The sequence below is a fragment of the Solanum dulcamara genome, chromosome 10 (genome assembly GCF_947179165.1).
Source record: "Solanum dulcamara chromosome 10, daSolDulc1.2, whole genome shotgun sequence".
NCBI lineage: Eukaryota > Viridiplantae > Streptophyta > Magnoliopsida > Solanales > Solanaceae > Solanum > Solanum dulcamara.
The window spans coordinates 43,889,088-43,916,998 of NC_077246.1; the positions used below are offsets into that span (position 1 = coordinate 43,889,088).

A 27,911-nucleotide genomic window follows, 5' to 3' on the forward strand; every position below is an offset into this window, starting at 1 on the left:
TTCTTATAAGTTTATCATTCAAATCATAAATGTGTGATATTATATAACAACGAAGAACCATAGAATCTATCCAAACACTATATTTATTAAAATAATATAATACGATATCATATAATACAATATAATATATTATAAAACAATACTTAACAACTATCTAAATAAAATATTAACTTCTTATAAGCCAACTTATATTTTTCGATTTATAAATGATTTTTAACTTATAAGCTGATTTATCCGATCAATATTCCCCGATAGCTAAAGAGGGGCTAGAGAGGTTGGGTTCGGTAGTTTCCCGATAAACTAGGGTTCGGTAGATTTCTTTTTAATTAATCCATATAAGCTCGAAAAGTAGGAAGGATTGGGCAGATCGTTCACAATTTGTCTTTTCCTTGGAAGTGCTCAAGGCAAGATGGAGAATATGCTATATGCGGAGGAGCTTGTCCGGGAGTTTCTAGTATTCAGAGGCTTTACAAACACTCTGCAGGCTTTTGTCAAAGAGTTGGGAGCTGATATTGGCAAAGGATTTCAAGTTGATAAGATATTAGATTTAATTTTCTCCATATATGTCCCCAAATTCCAAGCTGAAAACCTCATTCAACTCCTTCGCTTTTTCAACAATTGCTTTTCTTCTCATGAAACACATCTTATTTCTGACATATCAGAGTTAGATGTCTCTATTATACGCTATTATATCATTCATGCCGTACAAGCTGGCAGAAAGGACAAAGTGATAGAGTTGTTTGACATACATGGCACTGAATTGCTGCAAAAAGACCAACAGTGGGCATCCTGGTTTGGTGGGTACTATCTCTCTTATGATATAAATGATGAAACTTTCTTCTCATATAAATTGACATCTAAACATTTCATGCAGCAATTCCATATATTAAAGCTCCTCAATCCGAACCCCACTTTCGGGTATACTTTTCTAAGGAGTGGTCCAATGCATTGCATCTATCTCTTAGAAATTTTCTCAGCCGGATGTTTAATGGCACTCATATCCTTAAGTATATATTGTCACATTCTATTATTCCTAGTTATCGCTTGAATATTCTTGCTTTCAATTATGCACATTAATTTCGAGCAGTTGCCCTACAGGTGAGATTAGTTATGGTTCTTTGATGTTTAGAGGAGAGCATCTTTTACGTTTAGTTTGTGGTGCTTTACTGCCAGGTATATGGGGAAAACGAAGATGCTAAGGCCTTTACCAATTTTCGTTGAGGGAATCAATCTGTAAAAGCAGATAAAATAACTTAAAAACTGATTTGACCAACTTTTAAGTCAATCCAAACAGGCTCTATGTCTCCTATGAAGATCAATAATATGTTTGAAGATGTTTAATATTTTCATGAATAAATGTGCACATTAGATTGTAGCAAAAGCAAATATACATTGCTTTTCACCATAGAATAATAAGCTTTATGTAAATAATGAGAAAAGAATGAGATGTTTGGAATGAATTACTTGATTATTCCCTCAAGCATGTTGTGCTTTAAATATTATTTGCACCTAAAAAGGAACGAAATGTAATCCTAAAAAGGAAAAGAAAGTATTTCCTCTTTGTAGTTACACAATTATAAGAATTCTTAACTTTTTCCATATTTACAAAGAATGGGCTCTTCTAATGTTTAACATTTTCTTAATTCTTAATCCTCCCCCTCAAGTTAGGGTGTACACATTATATGCTCGTGACTTGCCACAAATATACTCAATTCTGGAATAGTGGAGTGACTTTGTAAGTATATCTGCTAACTGATCATTCAAGTTGATAAAACTTGTAGCAATGCAGCCCAACTCTTTTGTCGGACGAAATGAAAAAATATTTCTATATACTTCATTCTCTCATGAAACACTAGGCTTAAAGCATTGTGTATTGCAGCCTGATTGTCATATATCAATTGCATTAGCGCATAATCCTTAAAAGAAGTTGCTTTAATCATATAAGGCCACATGTAGCAAACATCATTGCTTGATAATCTGCCTTTGCACTTGATCCAACTATTACATGTGTTTTGCTTTTCCAAGATGTTGAATTTCTCTAATTAAAACACAGTTGTCCTATAGTAGATAATCTATCTTAATAAGATCCTACCTAGTTTTGCATTAGAGTTTCCAATATATTTGTATGTGCTCTTATCCTCATAACAAGATTTCATTTTGGTCGAACCGCCTAGTTTGCTTTGTTTATTAGTTTACTGGAGACATATCTCATTGCATTAGAGTTTCCAATAAACCTTGTCCAATTGAACTTTGATATACCTAAGATTGTGAATTGAAGCATTCCATGACTGTCACAAGGAGCTTGGAGAAATTGGCTAACAACACTGATAAAAAATGAGATGTCTCATCATGATTGTAAGATAATTGAGCTTGTCAACCAATCTCCGATTACGATTGGGGTCCTCTAGGGCTCCCATTATCTAGGATGGAAATTAATATTTAATTCCATAGGCATAGAAGCATCAATAGGTTTGTAATTTAATGCGCTAGTGTTTTCCAATATGTTCAAATCATACCTCTTAAAATGAAAATCCTAGTGTTATATTATGCCAATGGTTTGGAAGTATCTTCATTTTATCAGACTTTTGGTTTGAAATTGGTTTCAAAGTGACTAATGAGATACTATTTAGGTTGAGTGTGCCTTCATCATTGCCTTTTATGACAATGTCATGAACGTAATCAATCAAGAGTATGTACTATGCTTTTGCCATTATGAGAATGTTTATAGAAGGCGAAATCCATTGGTGGTCCCCTAAAGTTGGCACCAATTTTAACTTAGACACCTCGACTAATCTTTGTTCATTTTAGACACCTCAAATAAGGTCCTGATGTGTCATTTTGACACTTTGTGTTGACTTGACACATTGCGTGTGCTGCACCCATTTTGAGCGCATGAAGAGCATTTTAAAAAAAATAATATTTTTTAATTTTTTTTCCTTGTTTTTCTTCTCCATTTTCCTAGCTCTCATCCTTGTTGCAGTCTTGTGAATTGGTTGGCTTAATGCTTCAGTAATTTGAACCTTAGTCGAGTCATTGTTCGAGTTGGAGAGAATGGATTCGAGATGAGTGGTAGTAAAGGTAAGAGCTTCTTCAAGAATTTCCTCCCCGCGCACTCTCAAATGTACTGGTTCATGTAGACTCAATAATCCTTGAACATCATTAATAAGGGTTTCTTTGAACTTTCCATCATGATCTATGAATTTCTTGAAGACATCTGTGGACTAAATTAACAGAAAAATTTAATTTGTTAGAAGCCATAGCAAACTAGATCATTGCCTAGATCTAGTTCTTGTTTTCCTTCCATTGTTAATTAGTAACTATTTTTTTAAAGTAAAGAAGAAAAAATTATGTCTTTGTAAAATAAAATTTTCAAAATAGTTTCTTTTGATAGTGTTTCTTGAGAAGACAATATGGATGGGGAAGGAGTTGAGGTTGGGGTGGGTGGAGGTGGAGAAGACGACCTGATAGGGCGGAGGAGGGGTTGGGCTGAGTGGAGGTGGAGTCGTGGAGAAGACGACTGGATGGGGTGGGTGAAGAAGACGACTAGGTCGGGGGTGAGTTTTTTCTTTTTTCGAAAATCACTTTTTTTTAGAAGTGATGAATTTCATCTTTTTTTTAATTATTATTTGGGTAAAAATGCCACATGTCATCAAGTTAATGACCATTTTTTTCTACTCAAAAGTCATTATTTCAAAATTATTTTTGATATATATGCTACATGTCTTCGTTTAATTAGCCACTTTGACACATCATCGGCAAGTGTATTACACACATTTTTGATATTTGGGTGATTGTAAAAAAAGTGTCAAAATGACACATCGGGACCTTACTTGAGGTATCTAAAATGAACAAAGCTTAGTTGATGTGTCTAAGTGAAAGTTGGGTCCAACTTTAGGGGACCACAGATGGTGTTCCGCCTTTATAGAACATAGAGCGATCAACTTCACTTTGAAGCATGCCAAACTCTTGCTCTTTAGTGCTAAACAACCACGTATTACTAATCTTGTATTTTTCGAGGAATCCTTCACAAGTGATTGTGAATGACCGACTTTCTTAGAAACCTATAGTAAAATGCTTGCCCATAACCCAACATATAAAGTATATTAATTAGTCCAAGGATTGACAAGTTACCCATTCAGTGACTTTGGCACTCAACTTTCTTAGTAAAAGGGCCCTTAGCCAAAGTAAAAGATTACTTTTTCAAATGCAATTTGAACTATTGATTTACATAACTAGAAATGACTAATTAGGTTCAGATGAATCCATTCCTCAAGACCGTATAGAGATTGACGTAGTCGACACACAAACCCAAACTTCCTGTGGGCAACAAACCTCAGAGGTATCTCCATGTTGATATCCTCAGCAAGGTCATCGTGGAAAAAACATATTTGATATTCAACTTGTAAAGGAGCCAAAGAGACATGACTACGATGGAAATAAGTAGACAAATAGATACAATCTTCATTACCATAAATATAATGTCACTATAATAAGGACCGTTAATTTGAGTAGATCCTTTGCTACCAATCTAGCTTTGAAACCATCAATCTCCTCATCAACCTCCACTTTGATAGTAAATCTCAACGACATTTAATGATTGTTTTGTGCGGTGGTAAAAAAACTCTTTCCCAAGTACCATTATCTTTAAGACTTCTCACTACATTAATCATGGCCTGGCACCAACTTGGATGAGCCATCACGCGCTGCCATTGTCATAGGTATTTTGATAGTATATAAGTTGGTAGTAAACGCATAATATGAAGGCGACAAAGTGTAATAACACAGGAAATTATAAACAAGATAAATGTTGTGAGTATTTCAAATGCTTTTTCCAAGAGAAATAGGAAGATCTATTTTATTTGATGAGTGCTCAACCCAAGTAGGGGATGTTGTTGGAGTATGACATGAGTCACCTGTCAAACATTGATTGCATGTATCATGAACATAAACATCAGCTTGATTGGCTAGTGGAGTGTTTGGTTGAGGTCGCCTAGAGTAGACTTGAAGAGGAAGAGGGGATGAGTCGCAGTGGGAAGAGTTGGTGCAGCAAGAATCATGGGATGACACTTTGATTTAGTTAATTTGATTGACGATGATGTTACACATCGTATTGAAGTGGGATGGATGAAATGAAGGCTTGCATCCGTTGTCTATTGTGATAAGAATTGAGCCGCTAAGACTTAAATGTAAGTTTTATAAAGTGGTAGTTAGACTAGCTATGTGACATAATGTTGGTCGGTCAAAAACTCACACATCCAGAAAATGAAAGTAGAAGAAATGAGAATGTTGAGATAGATTTGTGGGCATATTAGGAGAGATATTCGAGATAAGGTGAGAGTGGCTTCTCTGGTGGACAAAATGAAGGAAGCGAGACTCATGCCTCATTTGTTTCCATTAAGATTAAGACGTTTGAAATTGAATAAGCATCTAAATATTAAGATGTGCATTAGATCTAGATGTCTAATTCTGAATATACATCTAAATATTAAGATGTGGTCTTTAGATCTGTACATTGAATAATTAAGGCTGTTTGTTTTCAATATCTGAATGTGCATATGAAATTAAACATTATATCTATTAAATATTACAAAAATGTCTATCAACAAAAAATATTACTTTTTGATAAAAAACAATATTTTAAATGTTTATGTTTGATTAAAAAAATTTAATTATATGATATGATATGCAAATAAAAATTATATATTAGTATAAAAATTATTATAACATGATATTTTTTAAATAATTCAACATAAACATCTTTTCATTAAAAATATTATCCAACTAATCAAATAATAAAAAAGGTTTCACATTATCAACGCCTAACATATTTCTCATCCATGCTTTTTTGTAGCTGTCACTATAATGGTTCTTCCCATCCAAGGCCATCTAATTTTTTCTTTCATTCTTCAAAGCTACATGCTCTATTTTCTTAATCAATAGCTCTAAAGTAGTACTCATCTTCTCATCAATTGGAACAATTTCCATTTAGACAAAGATATTTTTCTTTTCATTCCAAAACTTTTCTTTCTGTCGAAACTAAAGATTGGGATGAAGAATTATTAAGGGCTCCATTTTTGTCACCAACTAGATCTTCAACTCTATCAAGTGTATCTATATCTATAGTAGTAGATATAGAAGAGACACCAAGACGGGGGTAGGTACTACTTGGACTCCAACCATGGACTCCTGTTGCAGTAGAACTTTCAAAAAGTTTTGTACAAAAATCTGGAAAGGGTAGAGGTGAAGTGTTCTTGACAAACATCAATACACCCATAAAATATTGTTAATATAAAAAAATACTTGTAAAGATTATGAAAACTTAACAGTTCAAAGAGGAAAAAAATGGTGTTTGGTTGAGAAAAGATACTGGGAGTTGGACAATTGGGTAACTAAAGAAGTCACTATCCCTTACAGTTTTAGTCTTTGGAGATCTATCATGCTCTTTTGGCCATTCCTTAAAAGTCAATCTACTATCAAAGTACACAATGGCAACAAGACACTTTTTTGGTAAGACAAATGGATGGGTTCTGATAGTTTACAAGGCTTATTTCCTGACGTTTTTGCCTTGGCTCAACGTCAACACAAGACAGTTACTGAAATGTGGAAACAACAAGGTTGAGATTTGGTTCTCAAAAGACATTTAAATGATTGGGAAATTCCAAGTGTGACTGAATTGTTCAAGTTTTTGGAGAACTTTCAAGGACTACAGAGTGAGGAAGATTTCTTATGGTGGACTGGGCATAGCAAAGGCATATATAAGGTGAAAAAGGAATACAAGCTGGCAAATCAAACTGGAGCTCAAATTATTAAGTGGCCTTGAAAGCACATTTGGAAAGCCAAAGTGCCACACAAAGTGGCATGTTTCACTTGGCTTTTAGCTAATGAGGCTGTTTTGACTCTTGACAATGTGGCAAAGAGGGGAATTCCATTGTGCAACATATGTCCTCTATGTGGAATGGATGCTGAGACAGTTAGACATCTCTTCCTACACTGTTAAGTCATTATCCTACTGTGGCAGATTTTTCTCAATCTCAGAGGCATCTCATGGATAATGCCGAGTAACAACAACATACTACATACCCAGTGGAATCCCATTAAATGGGGTTTGGGGAGGGTATAATGTATGCAAACTTTACTACTACCTCGAGGAGGTTGAGAGGTGGTTTCCGAAAGAGCCTCCACTCAAGTGCCTCAAACCCAAGTAACAGAATAATAAACAATAAATACAGCATAGCAATCAATAGGAAAGTCTATAATGAAGAAACAACTCACAGCAAAAAAAGAGTGATAATATAGACACAATAGACAACAAAATACGCTGATCCTCCACTAATTCTCCCCCCCCCCCCCAATACTAACTTTTTACCCTAATACGTGTCCTCCACTCCTTCCTATCTAGGGTCAAGTCCTCGATAATATGGAGTTGTGCCAAATCTTGTCTAATCACTTCTCCCCAATAATGCCAAGTAAGATTATTCTAAACAAATAATGTCGAGTAAGATTGATTATACTCTTTTCAGTTGGGAAGAAGCTGGATTTGGAGCTAGAAACAAAGATAGATGGAGAATTATTCCTCCTTGCATTTGGTAGACTATATGGGGAGAGAGGATTGATAGATATTTTGAAAACAAGAGCAACAATGTGCAGGAGATTCAACTTAAAAATGTATTTTGTTGTTCTGCTTTTGGTCTACAAATGTTTACTCTAATGAGATAGAGTCAATTCTTGTCTTCTAGATGTTTTAGGGTCTATCTAGAGTTAGGATCAGTTCTCTGGAAGTTTTTTTTGGTCTTGTTTTTTACCTTCCTCTGTTGTAAATAAGGTTTCTTCCAGTACTACCTAAGTACTAATTTCAATACAAATGTTACCAGTTTCAAAAAAAAAGTTTGTAGTGAGAGAGAACAAAGAGAAAAGTGATGAGTAATTATTTTAAAGTGTATTAAATAAGTCTGAATGGTGTTAAGACACTCTTACAAATTTGATTCACTTAGATTTTTTCCGATCCTTTAAGAGGCTTTTTAAAAAAAGAAACAAATGGATTTAATAGGCTGAATTTGAATGATTCAGATTCAGACCTAAAAACCAAATGCATTTAATGGGTTGAATTTGAATGACTAAGATTCAAATCTCCATTAAGTGCAAATAAATGAGGTCTGAGATGGTTCAGACATGTAAAGAGAGATGCATAGAGGCCCTAGTGAGGAGATATTAGAGGTTGGCCATGGTGGGTTCAAGATGAGGTAGAAGTAGGTTGAAGAAGTATTGGAAAGAGGTGATAAACAAGAATGACACACCTGCAGCTTATTGAGGACATGACCCTAGATAAGAAGGATATGAAGATCGAGGATTAGGGTAGAAGGTTAGTAAAGTGTCTAACATTGACTAGTTTTCCTTATAAGTATTATTATTACTCTCCTGTTATCTTATTCTTCAAATTTTCTTTTCCTTCTTGTTTCCTTTGCTTTGTTATCATATTATTTGTTGTTACTACTCTCTCCGATAAGATTTGAAATGACGACATCTGGGTCAAGGTGGGAGTGGCTTCGGTGGAAGACAAAATGTGGGAAATGTGATTGGATGGTTCAGGCATGTGAAGATGAGATGTCTGGATGTCCTAGTGTAGATGTGTGAGACACTGGTCATGGATGGTTTCAAGTAAGGTATAGATAGACCAAAGAAGTATTGGGAGAGGTGATTATATAAGATATGATGTAGTTTCAGCTTATCGAGGACATGACCTTAGTAGGAGGCTGTGGAGGACACGAATTAAGGTGGAGGGATCATAGTTAGTAGTGCGTTGTCTTGTTATCTGTTCATACTAGTAGTTGTAGTGTTGCTTTTGTAGTTTCTGGTCCTTTGATTTCTATTATTATCTGTTGTCTTGCCCTTTGACTATCATATCATGATGTTGTAGTTATTGTCTTGTTACTATTGGCTATTTCTTGTACTTCTGCTGCTTTGTTTTTTGGGCTGCTTTGGACTTTTTCTTTTGAGCCGAGGGTTTATTGGAGGCAACTTCTCTACCTGTGGTAGAGGTAAGGTCCGCGTACCGTCTACCCTCCCCAAACCCCACTTTGTGGGATTATGTTAGGTCTGTTGTTGTTGCTACTACTCTCTTCATTATTTTCATCATAGCTATGGCTTGTTCACTACTGTATTCCCTTCTTATACCTGCTTTGAACTGCTTTACTTGTATCAAGGGTCTATCGGAACTAACCTGTCTACCTTCACAAGGTAGGGTTAAGGTTAGTGTACACATCACCCTTCCCAGACCCATCTTGTGGGATTACACTAGGTATGTTGTTGGTGAAAGGTACGGAATGTCTCGAAAGATATACATACTTGTGTAGTAGGATCATATACTTATAAAAAAGAGTATAGTAGGCTCATACCTTTCAGAGACAAGAGTATCCCAAGAAGATACATTTGATTGACTGTTGGTTATTTCGGGCGAAATCTTGGATGAAACAGGTACACCCAAGCACCCTTGAAGAGAGGTGAAACGGTGGTTGATCTGAAAGAAGTGTAGAAGAAGGACTCTTCTACTACAAAATAGAGGAAGGCAGGTGATTTATTGGCAAACCAGTGAATAGAACATCACCCAAAAATACAAAACAGAACATGAGCATAAATCAGTAGTGTACAAGATGTCTTGATCAAATGCCTATATTTATGTACAACAACTCCATTTTGTCGAGGAGTATATGCACAAAATGACATCTGCATCATTTTCTATGCGCAGATGATGTGTTCTGTGATGCAAAAGAGGAGTAGCTAAGGCATCTTAGAGTAATCCTAACTCTTTTGAGGCACCCTCTGGCCTTCATGGAAACTGGGAAAAAGTTCTGTTTTTCATGTTAATTGGGTGATTGATTTACAAAGACAGGCAGGCATTCTTGCACAGTGGAAGCCCTTCCAACAACTTACTTAGGCATGCCACTGGGGTCTAAAAACAAATCTGTAGACATTTTGAGTGGGGGACTAGGCATAAGAAATTTAAAGCTGCACAATAAGACTCTACTCATGTAATGGCTATGGAGATTTTGTAAGGAAGAGCAAGCATTATGGAAAGAGGTCATCACCAAAGTATGGTCTTGAAGAGCAGTGGGTCTCAAGGGCGGTGACAACACCATACAGGGTCAGTGTTTGGATGTCTATTAGGATTCTTTGGCTCCTTTTGGCTCCAAATATTGACATTTTAGTAGGGAATGGAAGAAAGACATCCTTCGGGAATGACAATTGGCTAGGACATGGTCCTTTGAAGGACGATTTCATTGTTATGAGGGTTTTAAGTCTAAATCCTCAAGTCACAGTGGCAGATAGTTGGGATCAACAAGGGTGGAGTTTCAATTTCAGGAGACAACTTAATGACTGGGAGCTAGCTAGATTCACTGCAATTTTGAAAGCTATTGATCATTTCAAGGGGACAACAGATGAGGAAGATAGACTTAAATACAGGAGGCACAATCAAGGCCAGTTTACAGTGAATTCAGCATATACTAGACTTAATCATCCTGATCAACAAGCTCAATTGTGGAGTTGGAAATCAGTATGGAAAGTGAAACTACCATCTGAAGTAACCTATTTTTTATAGTTAGTTGTCAGAGATGCATGCCTACCACAGGACAATTTAAAGAGAAGGGGAATGCGATTGTGTTCAAGGTGCTATCTATGTGGAAAGGAGGCTGAAAGCAATTGTCACTTATTTATACATTTTCTGGTTGCTAGAGTCCTCTGGACCCCTTTTTTGAGTATGAAAGGCCTGTCATGGATCAAGCCTAGGACTAGAGGGCAACTGCCTTCTTGTTGGAATTTTTCTGGTGGACTAATTTGACAAAAGAAATGGTGGAAGATTATTCCAGGTGGATCAGTTGGAAGGAAAGAAACAATAGTTGTTTTGAAGGAACAGCAGCTCCTTACAAAAGATTAATATGAACTGTCTTTTTTGTTTCGCTTTTGGTGGATGGAAGATTTTGTCCAGGATATTGATGCACTGCTAGATATCATAGCATCCCTCTAGTAGGTGGTAAAAGATAGGCATGCTGCTGGTTTTTTTGTAACTGTATAGAGGACTTTAGTACAGTCTTTGTGCTACACTTGTATACTACTGTTAATGTTCTCAAAAAAATGTATATGCAAAACATGAAGTGTAAAATACCTTGTGAAGACAAAAAAAACAATAGGTGAAGAATTTTTTTATCATGCATTGTCACAGAATAATTTCTTGATAGAAACATCAAAGTGAATATGAATTTCAGCAAAAGATTTGAAAGATAAAAAATAACTAAGGGTACCCCGGTGCACTAAACTCCCGCTATGCGCAGAGTTTGGGGAAGGGATGGACCACAAGGGTCTATTGTACACAGTCTTACCCTGCATTTCTACAAGAGGTTTTTTCCAGAGCTCGAACCTGTGACCTCTTGGCCACATGGCAACAACTTTACTAGTTACAACAAGGCCCCCCTTCTAAGATAGAAAATAACTAAGTTCTATTTTTTCATAAGAAATAACTAAGTGCACCGAGAACCATTATCAACAAAGGTGACATAAAAATGAAAACCTGAAGTAGAGCTGACACAACTTGGACCACATATATCTGAATGGAAAAATTCAAATGGAGATGGAGCTCCATTGCTAGTTCGTTTCGAAAGAGGCGTGATTGTGTTCCCATAATTAACAATTTCCTAATTCTTAATACTAAATAATCTGTTTGAGAGTCATTTGTTGTTAAGTCAGGGACTGTGTAACTCCTTGTTTGGTATATTTGGACTTGGCTGTTTAAGGAAGTAGTTTCATTCATCCTAATGCATGTCATTGATTATGGATGGTATTATGTGCTTGCAGATGATTTCTTTTTAGTTGTCACCCATTTGTTTTCTTTACCATTGTGCCTCCATTGAGTTTCTCCTTAGCTATGTCATGTATCCCTGCGTTAATGAAGATGAGTTCTGAAAGGAATATGGTGAGTCGCCTCAAAGGAGACATAAAGCAACTTAATTTCAAACTTGCGCAACTTCAAGTATTGTTGGAGGAGAAAGAGACTCAGTTGCATCAGTTAAGGAGGTGACAGCTGTTACAATTTGCCTTTACTGAAAATCTGAAGTCTACTAATTGCATTGTTTGATCTCAGTAATTCTTTGTTAGCAACGGAAGTCATTGTTGGGACTAACAGCTCATCAAATCCTCTTGCTGGTTCTGGGGAACCCACAGTTTTCGTACCAGCGTCATCTCATGTTATTTGTGTCTCTGCAAGTCCACAAGCTGGTGAAAGAGAACCTAAACACAGTGAGGATATCAGGCCTGATGATACTCAAGTTTCAACTTCTAAACTTAGTAGTCACAGTGGTCAGAGTGAGAGAAGTGATGCCTTCTTCTTCTTCTTATGATGATTCTGATTCTGCTGATTCTGAGATGAGCTGTTATGTGATCTTTCGACAGACACTGGAAATGAAGCGCATAGAGAAGAAGAATTCCCTGAAGTGAGAGTGGACTTCCAGGTAGACTTTTTTTTTTTTTGGTAAATACTTCCAGGTAGACTCTTAATTAGCCCGAGTTTTCAGTTTTTTCTTCTCCCTAATTACTTCAGCACCTCCTGTCTTCATTTTTCTATTCATGCTCATCATAAAGTCAGGGACATAACTTCTATAATTGTTCTTAATTTTGGGAACTGAGGTGGGGTTAATTGATGTTTCTGCAATAATATTTTACAGGAGACATTCTTAGGCCACACAAGTCCAATAAGTCGTTGCCGTTTTTCTGCTACTGGGGACAATGTTGCTAGTGCTTCTGTGGATGGGACAGTCAGGTATATTCCCCTAGCTGACATGCATTCTCGTTAAATGTTTCTGAAACATTGTATTTGTTGATCTCAAAAATAAATAAATGTTTCTGAAATATGAAGAAATTTTGTGTAATACCTTACCCAGAGAGTTAAAGAATCACTGAAGTTGGAGTTTGAAGTACCTTATCACTATTTTGATTTAATTTTGTAATTGTGCACTTACTTAAAAAATAATAAATAATTACGCCCTCTGGTGGCATCTCCCTTTCATTCTTTCACAAATGGGTACAATCAAAAAAGGGGGATTAAACATCCTTACCTCACAATTCATGCAAGTCTATACAAAAACTTACTAGACAATTTCCTCCTCCTCCATTTATACTAAAGTACACCGTGAAGTAACAGAAGAGAAGAGATTTCCATTCTCAAAAGAGTTCTTCTTGTTTACTCCTTATCGCAGCCATCTGGATAAAGTCCAAACAGTATGGCTCTTTGTTGGTTCTGGACTTCCGGTAAATCACAAGAAGTTATTGTTCTGGAAAATGCTGGATTCAGCAATTACATTGCCCTGCTGGGCTTTTCTAATGGTATCCTGCATCTGCCATGCTGGTTTACTCGTTCCTGCAGCATATCTATGACTAGAAGAGAGTCACATTCTAGTATAATGCGATTAAAACCATAATCTATATACCAAGTTCAAGCCAAAAAGAACCGCCTTTACAACAGTCATGTTGCTACTGCCTCTTCCCAAAACACAATAAAATGCCATGTTCATGAATCCTTGTCCCTACATATCCTCCTGCACCAGATATTCCTTCCATGTTCTTGTTACCATCTGTCTTGATTTTAAACCAAGTATCAGGGGGCCTTGTCCATTTCATAGTTGCTCTTAGTCTTTGATACTACCCATTTAAAATGCATTTAAACCTGATGAATTCTTTTAGCATAGATTTGGCATCTTCATACCCGGCTTCACACCTGACCTTCCATGTCTTCCAGCAAATTATTACAGGTGTGATCTGAAGGATGGTTTGGTGGATAGTTTTTACAGGCTTGGTGTCCCACCACCTAAGGTTCATTGCTCTGGTAGCCATTTCTTCCTTTCTAACTCCAAGAGAACTACCAAAGGCCTTCTTTACCTGTTAAAACAAAAGGACTACCAAAGGCCTTCCATGTCATATGAACTAAATTACCACCCCTAAAGGTGTGATGAATAGTTTCCCCTTGTGAGCTCCTACTACAGATATATCTGGAGACATAAGCCTGGCCAAATTTTATCCTGATATCAATCATCATCCAGGTCCGCTTCTCTTTTTGTAATCCTCCACACAAGAAATGATATCTTAAAAGGAAGAAATTTATGTCAAATCCTCTTCATAAAAGCAGATTTATCTTTGCATTGTCTAGCAGAATTCCAGGATGGGGTAGGGAAAGAGACGCCCAAGGGCATGGAGTATTTTCCCCTTAGCAATCATGTGGTCATTTGGAAAAAGAGAAATATGAGTGCTTTTGATGGGGTGGAGCAAGATTTTGTAAAATTGCAAAGAGGTGTTTTGTCTCTCGTTACTTTTTGGTGTACTTACAAGGTCCCTACTTATATAGAGGATTTTATCTCTTTAGTTGAGAAACACATTTTGTTGTAGGTTCTCTTCGTTTTGTATACAACTGACTTGTTAATGGAGTCCGACCCCCCATCTAATCCTCGGTCAATCATAAAATGTCTTCTTTCTCCTATCCCTCTTAACTTCTAAGTCCATCACCAAGAGTCTATGTTGGGTAGTAATATTTTCACTCGGAATAACTTTGCAATCCTTACACAGGCCTCTATCACCCTTTTGGAGCAGTAAGTAATCAATCTGAGTCCTAGCTACCGTGCTACTAAAGGCAACTAATTGATTTTCCCTTTTCAGAAAACACGAGTTAGCAATTATCAACTCAAAAGCATTAGCAAACTCCAGGAGAGATATCTATAAGACGGCGAAGACGGAAGTGAAGTTGGCGGTCACCAGTGCTAAGACAACTTTTGAACGCTTATATGTCGAGTTAGGAGAAAAAAGTGGGGATAAGAGATTGTATATGCTCGCCAAAGCGCGAGAGAGAAAAACTCGCGACTTGGATCTAGTAAAGTGCATCAAGGATGATGAAGGTGAAGTGTTAGTGGATGAGAACTCTATCAAGCAAAGGTGACAAGCTTACTTTCATAGACTCTTAAATGAAAAAGGGGACAAAGACATTGTTCTGGGTGATTTGGCGAATTCTCATAATCTTCGGGACTTTGGGTACTAAAGGTGTTTTAGGATTGAGGAGGTTAAACGTGCTATTAGCACGATGAAGAGGGGGAGAGCGACCGGGCTCGATGAGATTTCGGTGGACCTTTGAAAGAGCATTGACAAGGCAGGTTTGGATTGGTTGACTAGGTTGTTTAATGTTATTTTGAAGACAGCTAAGATGCCCCGATGAATCGAGGTGGAGTACTTTGGTTCCATTGTACAAGAACAAGGCTCATATCCAAAATTGTAATAATTACAGGGGTATCAAATTGCTAGGCCACACTATGAAAATATGGGAAAGAGTGATGGAGATGAGGGTGAGGAGAGGAGTGTCAATTTCAGTGAATCAGTTCGGATTCATGCCGGACGGTTGACTACTGAAGCAATCCATCTTATGCGGAGACTGGTGGAGAAATTTAAGGAAAGAAAGATGGATCTTCATATGGTGTTTCATTAATCTTGAAAAGACTTATGACAAAGTCTACTTATGACAAAGTCTTGAGGGATGTTCTTTGGAGGTGTCTTGAAGTTAAAGGTGTCCTGATGATGTATATTAGGGCGATAAATGACATGTATTATGGAGCCAAGACTCGAGTTTGGACGGGGGAGATGACTTAGAGCATTTTCCTGTTGTGATGAGACTATTAGGGATCTGTGCTGAGTCTTTTTCTTTTTGCCTTGGTGATGGATGAACTGACACGGTCTATTCAGGAGGAGGTTTCATAGTGTATTGTCACGACCCGAACTAGGAACTAGTCGTGACACGGTGATTAGAATCTAGAGGGACCCCAACCAAGCCTCTTAACATATCATTCATAAGCATACATAAGGTAAATAAAACAATAAAACTAAATCAAAACACGGAATCATAGTCTCAATAAAAGGGCACAAGTCTCAAAATGAGAAAGGAGTGACAACATAGAATCTCAAAATTTAACATGCCTCTACTAACTAGATGGAGGCATAAAACAAGCTCCTAGCTCACCCATGACAACATAAGAGAATGAAAGTAATCAAGTGATACAATGAAATGAAATGTCTTGTCCTCGAAACTTGAGGACTCACCACAAGTATCAGTCTAGGCTCAACTCTACTCACGAATAGGATGTGCGCGATGATCGTCTGTCCCTATATGTATGCATTAGTACATGAAATGCACTAAGTATGTGAGAAGTATGCATGATCAATAAATATAAGACATAACCAATTGAATCATGAGATGCAAAACCAATATCTTTAAAACATGAGTAAATAGTGTGGGATGAGACTTTTAAAACATTTATCTTATTGGTCAATGAATCGAAAACATCATCATGATGAAAACTTTATAACTTTGTTTAAATAGTGTGGGATGAGACTTTTAATCGACATATACGACCATGTGAGCCATGACATGACATCTGATGATCCCCACATCGAGAAAGAGGGAGGCTACTTGCCAAGGTAGGCTCCGTCCAACATTGTCATCATCAACATCAAAATCATATTGGTAAATAAAATCTTATGGTGGCAACGTAGTTTAAGGGATTAAGGGTTGCTACTAGGGCTTAGGTCGAGCCCCTACCTCAAAGTACACTCGATGCTAAATCAACATTCCACGGAATACATATCATATCATAATAGCATATCATAGGAATAGCTCATTCGTCATTTGATTCATGTAATGTGGGTGTTGGCCTTCCATCATTACGAATCATTTTTAGAATAATATCATTAGGGTCTTAAGTCACTCTTTCATTAACTTTGCTTGAAACATCATAGAATCTATCATTCAAATTTTTTCATAAATCGTTCATAAACCTTGAAGATCATTCAATAAAGCTTTCATTGAATATAACTTGAAAATCATGATCATAACTTATAAATTATAATTGAAACTAGCGTATATCATGATTCATTGAAATTCATCTTAAAATCATGCAATATAATATGAATTATGCACAAGAAGGCTAATAGCATTGAAATATATCATAATTAGGAAGACCTAATGCAAATCATGAAATTAGAGCTTTTTGATTGAAGAAATCATAAGGAAGTTTGAGAGAAAACTTTGGGATTTCATGGGTGAAAGGTACCCATGAATGAAGTCCCACATACCTTGACCTTTAGGAGCCCTAGACTGATGAGAATTGAAGCTTGACCTTGAAGAAATCCTTTGAAATTGTGTGGAGAAGAAGAAGACTCTTGAGAGGAACTTTGGGAGAGAAGATTTTGAGATTGGGAGGTTAATGAGAGAATGAGAGGGTTATGGGAAGTTAGGTTAGTTAATGGGTAAGAATCTAGTCCCAAAATTTTTCCACATTCATTAATGAAACATAGGGAATGACTAAAATACCCTCCATTAAAAAAATTAGAAACTGAGGCTCACGGAGAACCCACCACGGTCTGTGAACTTCACCATGGTCCGTGGCGGTGTCCGTGCTTAAAGTCTTAAACTTGGGAAAAAGGGAAACCTGCAGGACCTCCTTCACGGAGACCATAACGGTCTGTGAAGGACACTACGGTCTGTTGACCTGTGTCATGGTGAGGGACTTAAGATTTTGGGCAAGTGTCCTTGCAAGGGCTTCCCACCACGAGACCCACCACGGCCCGTAGTGGAAGGGATGTACTGTGGCCAACAGGGTCTGCAGGAGGACGGACCATGGTCCCCTGTCGTTGTCCTTTACCTGCAGGCCTGAGTGTTACGAACTTAACCACGATGCCTCACCACGGGACGTGGTGAGTAATACGACTCGTGATGGCCTTCTTTGTCATCACCTGGTGCCAAAAAGTTGAGATTTCTAGGGATTCATCTTTTGAACCTCGTTTTAGGACTTTTCAACTTTCGAGGTCTTACATGTATGCTATTTGCAATGACATAGTTTTAATTGATGAGACTCGGGACAGAGTTAATGATAGGTTGGAGGTTTGGAGATAAACTCTAGAGTCTAAAGGGTTCAAATTGAGTCGAACCAAAACAGAATACTTGGAGTGCAAATTTAGTGTTGCGATGGATGAAGAGGGCATGGAAGTGAGGCTTGCCACTCTACGTATCCCTAGTGTTTTGGATGGTGAAAGGCTACAAAGGTATGCCTTACCTCAAGGCTCGCTGCTCGCCTTTTTGAAATGCGGAGACGATTAATACCAAAAAATTAAAATATTAATTGCATATATAAATAATCAAGATCTCAATGACAATTACATAGTAACAAATATTTTAATTCAAAAATTGAAAATGGATTGTACATACTAAAAGTCTAGAACATGAATGATAATAAGACGGAACAAAAGTCAAAAACAGTGAGGGAAATAAACAGAGGTAGAAGTAACTCTAAAGAAGAAGATGAAGGAAAAAGCAATGGAGGAAGAAGAAATTTGAAGAAGAAAAGAAGAAATACGTATTGAACGACTTTGGAGTCGCCGAAAAAGTCTGGCTGGTCGCTGGAGAAATCTAGTCAATTCGACTGGTTGGAGTTGCAGTAGCATTCTAAGAGTGCAACTGTGCAAATTTAGAAAGAAAACCCTAAAATTACCTTTTAACTTTTAAACCTTAAATTGGTCGCTTTTTTTTTTAAGAAAATACAAAAGGCGACACCTTTCTCGCCTCTTGCCTTTGTCGCCATTTGAAGATTGCTTCGCCACAAAGCTAATAGGCGATGAATGGTCTCCTCACCTCGCCTCGCCTCTTGCCATAGGCGACGAGGCGATAACCTTTCAACACTGCCTATCTCCAAGAAAGGTAACTTTAAATACCTTGAATCCGTCATCTAGAGTAATGGGGACATCGATGATAATGTCACACATTGCATTGGGGCAGTATGAATGAAGTGGAGGCTTGCCTCTTGAGTCCTGTGTGATAAGAAGATACTACCTAAACTTAAAATGTAAGTTCTACAGAATGGTGGTTAGACCGTTGTTATATGGAGTGGAGTGCTGACCATTCAAGAACTCTCATGTTCAGAAGATGGATGTTGAGGAGATGAGGATGCTGAGATGGATGTGCGGACATACTAAGAGTTATAAGATTAGGAATGAAGTTATTCGGAAGAAGGTGGAGTGGCCTCTGTGGCAGACAAGATGAGAAAAACAAGACTGAGATTGTTTGGGTATGTGCAAAGGAGGCGTGTTGATGCTCCAGTTAGGAGGTGAGAGTGGTTGGATTTGGGGGTTAAGCGGAGGGGTAGGAGTAGACCGAAAAAGTATTGAGGAGAGGTTATTAGACAGAATATGACACAACTCTATATCACCGAGTACATGACTTTAGATAGAAAGGAGTGGAGGTCGAGATTAGGGTAGAAGGCTGGTAGGGTAGAATGTTGTCTTGCCTTGTGACAGTTTAGGGTTGGTCTTAGGTCTAGGCGTGCCTTTATAGTAGTGTTGCTATTGCCTTTTGATTATCACATTATTTTGCTATTGTTATTGTTCTTGTCTTGTAATATTTGCATCGCTTTTCGTTCTAGCCATTATGTTATATATATTGTTTTTCTCTCCTACTTGAGGCTTATACTTTTGAGCTGAGGGTCTTTCGGAAACAACCTCTCTATCTCCATGGGGCAGTGGTAAGGTCTGTGTACATTCTACCCTCCCTGACCCCACTTGTGGGATTTTATTGGGTATGTTGTTGATGTTACCTTATCAAAAATAAAAATAAAAATCCAGGCTGCGGATGTGGTGAAGGATCCACTATTGTTTGACATCTAGATGGGCTATGGCTTGGATGTGTTTAGCTAGAAATTCTGGAATCGCATGTCATCAATCTCCAATCTGCCTTCGGTAGAAACCTTACTGACTTGATTTTCAGGGACATCATCCATTTGAATGATTTGTGCCATAGCCCCCATTTCAGTCCAATTGTCCCATCATAGATTGGAATTCCGTTTATCGATTTTCCAAATTAAGTCTCTCCTCTACGTGATCCCTAATCTTGAGCATATTTTTCCATATATGTGACTCTATGGCTCTGCTCTGTATAGCTATAGGAGATAGTGTTCGGCATTATTTGGAATTTAGGAAATCTGACCACAAGGATTTACAGGTTCTAAACATCCTCCACCTTTTCATGGTCAAACTGACACTAATATCTTGCATATATCTGAAACCCAAACCCAATTCATCAGTAGGAAAAACAGTTTATTCCAGGAACTTCAATGATACCTCTGATTACCATCACTTGAACCCCAGAAAATCTAGCCATGAAACTCTCTATCTGCTAGAGCACTGTTAAAGGAGACTCAATTTCATAAACCATGAAATTATGCACTCACCAAATTGTATGCGCTCAAAATTCCTACATTCTTCATGTTCTTGTTTTTTTCCCGTCATATTTCAGTAAGGAATTGAGAAGGTGATGAGAGATTTAAGATATTTTATCTGATGTAACAGAGGGAGAAGGATGATTCCATTTGGTAGGTATGGTCAGCGATGCCAAATCTTTCATTCTTAAATGAAAAGAAGAAAACATTACCAAACCTTTTTAGGCAAACAATTATGGAGGTTTGCACATGAAGACCAAGTCATGTGAAAAATGACGATTCAGGAAAAATATAGGGGTAGTCGATAAAGTGATCCCCTAAGGATATCACCACCTCATGAAAATTAGTGTGTGGAAGGGAATTGTGAAAGATTAAAGAAAAGTACTTTAACTTTATTAATTTTGCAATCGGAAACAGTAGATATGTCTTATTTTGGTTGGATATTTGGTGTGGTGGTACAACTCCTAAAATTCTATAACACTATAAATCTGGAGAAGATGTCAAGGAAGGAGATCAAGTATTGTGTGACTTCTCTTTCAGAAAACCTGTTCAAAGTCCCACAACAGATTGAGGGGATTAATTGAACCATTTCCTACAGAAGGTCTACTGATGTAAACACTATGGGGAGGTTGATAGATTACTAAGGTAAAGAACAACTTCAAAACAATTTTTAGTTAAATCATGTTATAATAGTTTGGGTAACACGAGACACAAGTGAATGTGGATATCAATTGGGAGGACAAAAGCACTAATAACTATCATTTCTTACATGGTTTACGGCTTGGATGCCATTCTGATGGCTGATAATTTGAGGAACAGACGTTCATCGTAGTAAGTTGGTGTTTCTGTAAGAAGCATATGGGAGGTGAATCACTTTTTATTACATTGTAGTTTCCTACAGTTACGAGCTCTAGTTTTGTCCATGTTAATTGTAGGGAGCTGCCTAGAACGATTGCAAGGTTATGGCTAGCCGTGGGATGAAAAAGCTGGAGACTAGAATAAAGAACTATGCAAGGAAACTTCTCATTGTACTTTTTGGCTAATGTAGGGTCTGTTTTTGAAAACAACATGGTAATTTGAATTGGTGTAATTACTAGGCTAGTAATTATTACTATGGTAGTAATTACTAGCCTAGTAATTACTAAACCTAGAATTACGATGACCTGTTTGTTTGCCATAGTGTAATTAGAGTGTAATTACAAGTATATTGTTTGGTTGCACAAGTGTAATCATAGGGTTATATTAAATCTTAATAAGAAAAATTAATTATCTAAAATTAAAAATTTATATTAGACAAATAAGGGCCTTTATAAATGATATTAGATTATATATTTAAGACATATATTGTCTTGTGAAAATATATTAATTGATAAACATATATTCTTAACTAATATTATAAAACATAATTGATTTATATTTTTCAAATTAGTATATTTTAATTAAATTAATCATAAAAACTAAAAGTACAAAATTTCTATGAACATCATGAAATGCATATTGGACAAAAAAGATTAATATTATGAAATATGTCATAAAATTATTAAAACATTTGACAAAAAATAATCTATCAAGTCTAACTTAAAAAAATAGCTTGCAATGTGAATTATTGAGTCAATACTCCTAAAACAAATGAAACTGAAAATATCACATAAGTTCTAAATACAAAACAAAAAATTTAACATAATACTATTATGTCAAATTTCAACATAACGTACATAAATATGATTTAAAAGAAATGAAAGACGTAAGTCTATAACCTTGTTCAACAATGAATTCTACTTTAATTAAAAAAATTAGAACACTAACATAATTATGCTAATGAAAAAACATAAAATATATATAAAAATTGATAATACGAAAAATTGCATGGAATCACATGAAATAAAGGTTGAGAATGAGAAGAAAATGAAATATAAAATAAAAAACATATTTTTAGAAAACGTTAGAATAATAAAAAAGAATTCAAAATAGTAAAAATAAAAAATAAATTAAAACAAAAAAATAAAAATAGAAATAAAAGAAAGAAATTTAAAAGTAATCAGTTTGTAATCACACCATGCAATTACTAGTAATTCACAGCCTACCCCTTGCCAATTACACCCAATTACCTGCTGACCAAGTAACTACATGGTCAAACATGCGAGATAGTGTAATTACACCCAATTACACCAAATCCAATTACCAGGGTGGCTTTCCAATCATGCCCTTTGAGAAAAACTTATAGAATTTTCAAGGGTGAACAAAATTCTATGAGGAAATTTAAGAGCTCCATTTTTTTCTATTTGATCTTTTCTCTGGGATTCATCTTCATTCAGTCATTCTTTCTAGTGAAAGGATATGGTATAGACTTAGATGATTTGATTTTGTGGGGTTTGATGTATATCCACACTCTGTAGAGAGACACCATCTTGGTGTACTGTCACTGAAACTTTTTGACTTGCCAACAAATTATGCGATCCTGATCTTGAATTGACATTAATGTATTCTGATGAAGGATATGGACATATGACTCATCAGCACCAGCATCAAGAAATGCAACCATCTATTGTGGTGCAGAGATCATGTCACTTGAGTGGGAGTGCAAATCTGACCGTCTGGTATAGACACTGTCAATATAGTAGACATACATTTTTAGCTTCCATGATTTTTGTTTCTTTTTCATGTTAATTAGTATAGTTGTTAGCTTCAATACTAGATTGAATTCTAAAGATTATTAGCTTCCATGATTTTTGTTTCTTTTTCATGTTAATTAGTATAGTTGCTAGCTTCAATACTGGATTGAATTCTAAAGCTTCTGGAACTAATGTTCATCTTGAGAAAAGCTTCTAATAGGCACAGCTGATGGAGGAATCAAAGCATGGAATGTTGATGCTAAGCGTGTTGTTTGTGATCTTAGCTGCACAGAAGCATTCCCAAGGTTCCTCACACACATGGATTTACTCTCTCTTCTTTGTGGAACAATGAAATACTTGAACACTGTCTTACCTGTTCTTTTATCCTCACTATTTCATGTTTTCCTGGATGTAGCGTGTTGGATTTAAAATGCAGCCCTGTGGAGCCAATTTTTGTATCTGCTGCTGCATCGAGATGGTAACTCGTGCTTCTACCTTTTTCTTGTACTTTCTCGATGTACTTTTTTGATCTAAAGTTCTCTATCTATTACCTTGATGTCCTGATATGTATGAGTTATAGCTTAAGAATGTATAACTTTGATGTCCTGCTTTGAAGAAGTTATAGCTTAGAATTTTGTCACAATTCTTCTGCTTAATTTTAGGTATATGGTTGTCAACTGAAAATTCTTATATTAATAATTAGTATCTGCGGGCTACAATCCTTGGTATCTAGTTTTCTTTATTTGGGTCCATCTAATTCCAATACTAGTAAAAAGTTGATCTTTCAGAACAAATGAAGAGGTTCTTCAAATCTCACACTTATTCATACTTGGGTATACAAGTCCCTAACAAGCTAAAAAAATTCTTGGTCATGAAGGCTTCAATGTCCATGTTATAGGAGGCAATCAGGAATTGTTGTTGTAGGAAGCAGAGGAGAAAGAGAATGCCAGCACAAGAATCATATAAATTGATCAAAGTCGAAGTTTTGTGTCACGGTAGCCGGCACTTGATGCCATTGTTGGCTATAACGTACCCATAACATGGCATAAATCATAGAACACACATCTAGACATGAGCAAAAAACATGATTTAAAGCATTTGGGGAAATAAATCCAAGTGCCATCAATAAATCACTCCAGCCTAAACCACATCCAACCAGAATCGACGAGTAGCCTTCCAAAACCAAGAATCAAGTAACCTGGGGTCGACGAAATAAAAGAATTATGGATAAGAGGTCCCAACAACGGTGTTACTGCCTAGCTAAGACCGAGACTATCAGACTCAAGTCTGCTATATCAGTCTAAAGGAGCTAAGCCATCCGATGCGACGTCGGAGAAGTTTCAAGGCCTAACAGCTCCAAAAGTACGCAAGTCTATGGCAATATCTTGTCTAAGCCTAGACTAAGGCCAAACATGCTTCCAACGATAAAACCAATCACACAATACACACCACAAAGTATGGATGATCAATAATAACATGAGACATGCTTCAATAACCCAAATTACCCGGAAATAGAGCCTAATGCATGGTTTCTAGAAATTTTGCATGCATGACCACCAATTACCCCCAATCTTGTATAAATCAACATACAATTGCTTAAACATGCTCAATCTAAGGAAAGGAAGTCGTAGCCTACCTGTAGGCCGACCGCGCACGCTCCAACTCAAGTAACCGGAGCTTAACCCTTCTGTATGGCCTTAGAACGCTGCCATGCTTTGAAAAATAGAATCACGTGTCACGACCCGACCTAGGGCCTAGTCGTAACACAAAGATCGAAACCCTAAAGGGCTCCAACCAAGCCTCTTGACATATCATTAAGCATACATAAGGTAAAGTAAATGCGGAAATAACATAGAAAGAGTCTAAACATGAATCATGAAAAGATCGTAAAGTTGACTACATGGACTCTACATATTTCGTCCAATGAATGTCTCTACTAAACAAGAAGGGCAGGGGCTAAGACATGTTCCTAGCTCACCCTCAAACATGAATGAAGTAAAAAGTCTTTAGGATAGAACAAAGACATAACTCGCCCTCGATAGGATGAGGACTCACCAACACTTCACCAAAAGGAACTCGACTAGCCACGTGTATGAGTGTGCAGTGTTTTGAGAAGCGAGAAGCGGAAAAAAATGACGGGGGCTCGCTTCACAGAAGCGAGAAGCGTGAAGCGAAGCGCATGCTTTTTTCAGAAAAAGCGCTATTTAGTATAAAAATATAAAATATAAAATATAAAATATGCATAGATAAATAATCAAGAACTCAAAAGACTTAGATTAAAAAGTAACTAGATAGTCAATAATCCTCATAAGTAACAACATATAAAGCAAATGCATAACCAAATCACAAAAAGAGCAAAATCCTATTTTTCAACAAGATCCTCAAACTCTTGAAGTGCCATCAACAAGGGTTCTACTTCTACTTGGTCCTCATCTTCTTCCTCATCGGAGGACTCATCAACAAGAGTTCTACTTCTATTTGATTTTGAACATGAACTTGAACCTGTAGCTACTCTTTTTTCCTTGCCCCTTAAAGTACTTCCCCTAAAACCATAAATATTCTCCTCCACACCACTAGCCGTAGCAACTTCACCATAAGTGAGACCTTCTCCTTCATATACTTCTTCATCTTCATGATTTTGGGGTGCTTCAGTTAACCATTCATTTGCATCATCAATATTATCCAATAAAATTGGATCAATGGTATTGCGAGCATTGTAGCGACGCACCAATGTTCTATTATATTTGATGAACACTAGATCATTCAGGCGTTTTAACTCAAGTCTGTTTCTCTTTTTTGTGTGAATCTGCATAGAATATGTAGAAAGTAATTAATGGGAGGACTTTGGACAACTAAGATACCATTTAATTTAGTAATAACGTAATATAGGTTCTCACATGTTCATACACGCTCCAATTTCTCTCGCAACCGGATGAGCTACAAGTTAAACTTTGCACTCTAATAGCAAATTGTTGCAAGTTTGGGACATTATGACCATATTGCATCCACCATTCAACTGTAGAAGAATTATTTTAAAAGTTAATATGTAATAATTTGAAAGTTAAAGCTCTAATAGTTAAATGTTGAAATGCTCACCTGGTGACCTTAAGGTTCTAGCTCTAATGGCCGACTCAATTCCAAGTAGCCCATCAGCTTTCATGTACACACCAAGCTCATCCCCTATTTTGTCTTGCAAAGTTTTATCTAGGATCATCCTCTCAACACATGCATGATATCCCAACCACACTTCTTCAGTTAAAGTCTTCATCTCATTATTTTTATAATAGAGCCCCGGGTTCAAAATATGTCCAGCTGCATGTAAAGGTTGATGAAGTTGATCCGTCCACCTTGCATCAATGATTTTGAAAACATTCATATATTTCCTGTCATCATAATTGAATGCCCTATTTTGTCTTGCAAAGTTTTATCTAGGATCATCCTCTCAACACATGCATGATATCCCAACCACACTTCTTCAGTTAAAGTCTTCATCTCATTATTTTTATAATAGAGCCCCGGGTTCAAAATATGTCCAGCTGCATGTAAAGGTTGATGAAGTTGATCCGTCCACCTTGCATCAATGATTTTGAAAACATTCATATATTTCCTGTCATCATAATTGAATGCCTTTTCAATACTTTCTTTGGCCCTATCCATGGCTTCATAAATGTAGCCCATTGGTGGTTTTTTCTCCCCATCCACCATACGAAGTACATTAATTAAAGGACCACCAACTCTAAGTGCTTGAACAGTGTCATTCCAAAAATATGGACTGATGATGTGTCTCGCAACTTCTTTCCCAAGAGTTTCCTTTGCATAGACACTCTCATTCCATTCAGTGGACATAAACAAGGTTCTCAGATTTTTCTTTTGCATATAAAAACTATGCAATGTCAAAAAAGCTGTTGCGAATCTTGTCATAGCAGGTTTTACCAAGTTTCTTTGCTTTGTGTATCTCCTCATCATATTCAACAACAGTGCCCTTTGACTGATATAAGAATGTATCTTAACAGCCTTACCAAAAACTATTCAAAAAAATTTAATAGTTAATAAGTAAGAAAACTAACATGAAGATTAAAAAAGAACATTAAATATCAAGATTCAAGTTCACCTGTAGAATACGGGGCCTCTTTGAAAATGTCACCAAACATCCAGTTGATACAATGAGCAGCACAAGGAGTCCAGAAAATATGCGGGAACACTCCCTTCAACATGTCACCCGCTTTTTTGTTCTCACTTGCGTTATCGGTCACAACTTGTACCACATTTTCCTTGCCTATTTTCAAGATAGTCTTCTCAAACAAGTTAAACATCTTATTTGAATCAGTAGAAGAGTCACTAGCATCATGAGATTCAAGGAACACACTCCCTTTTGGAGAATTCACCAAAACATTGATGATCAATTTCCCATTCCTTGCTGTCATATCCATCATAATGGAACAACCATACGTTTTCCATTGAACCTTATGATCTTCTACAATTTTGTTTGTCTTTTCCACCTCTTTTTTTAAACAAGGAACTCTTACCTCATAATAGGTAGGGGGCTTCATTCCAGGGCCATATTGGCCTACGACCTCAATGAATTCACCAAAACATTCGGTGTAGTTAACACAATTGAAAGGCAATCCTGCATCATACATCCATCTAGCAAAAGCAGATACAACACGATCCCGTAAAATCTTGCTAGAAGCGTCTAGATCAATAGGTCCACCTTTTCTCTTTTCATTTGGTTTTTGCGAGAAATAGAGATTAAGAGGACCTTTGACATTGCTAGCGGTGGATGACCCACTTTCACTAGTTGAAGGTTTCTTTTTTGAGGGAGGTCCCATTGGCATATTCACTTCAACTTCATCATCCATTTCATCATTATCAACAAGATTAACCATAGATGCTTCAAGATTCATTTGAGTTTTAAATTCATTTTTTTTGGTAAAATACTCGTTTATTTCTTCCTTCACACTATTCGGGACCTTTGGACACACTTTAACATCTTTATAACCACCAATAAGATGCTTCT

The 27,911-nt window shown here is 36.7% G+C and overlaps 1 protein-coding gene and 1 long non-coding RNA gene across 4 annotated transcripts in view; one reads left to right on the top strand and one right to left on the bottom strand.

The window, feature by feature from the left end:
• Positions 1-256: 256 nt before the first annotated feature.
• Positions 257-27,911, top strand: part of LOC129870521 (uncharacterized) — a 54,286-nt gene continuing 26,631 nt past the window's right edge. The window contains exons 1-9 of one of the 3 annotated variants that reach the window (XM_055945334.1): positions 257-797; positions 875-997; positions 11,922-12,063; positions 12,131-12,345; positions 12,439-12,497; positions 12,711-12,805; positions 22,777-22,879; positions 23,105-23,199; positions 23,310-23,372. In XM_055945334.1, coding sequence (XP_055801309.1) covers positions 410-797; positions 875-997; positions 11,922-12,063; positions 12,131-12,345; positions 12,439-12,497; positions 12,711-12,805; positions 22,777-22,879; positions 23,105-23,199; positions 23,310-23,372 — 1,283 coding nt within the window. In that variant the 5' untranslated portion in view covers positions 257-409. Of the gene's footprint in view, positions 798-874; positions 998-11,921; positions 12,064-12,130; positions 12,352-12,438; positions 12,498-12,710; positions 12,806-22,776; positions 22,880-23,104; positions 23,200-23,309; positions 23,373-27,911 lie in introns of all 3 variants that reach the window. The other 2 variants (XM_055945333.1, XM_055945335.1) reach the window with 2 other exon arrangements.
• On the bottom strand, positions 23,846-27,043 carry LOC129870523 (uncharacterized). The gene is made up of 3 exons (XR_008762093.1): positions 27,006-27,043; positions 25,991-26,919; positions 23,846-25,910 (listed from the first exon to the last, which is right to left on the bottom strand). It is a non-coding gene; the product is annotated as an uncharacterized LOC129870523 (long non-coding RNA).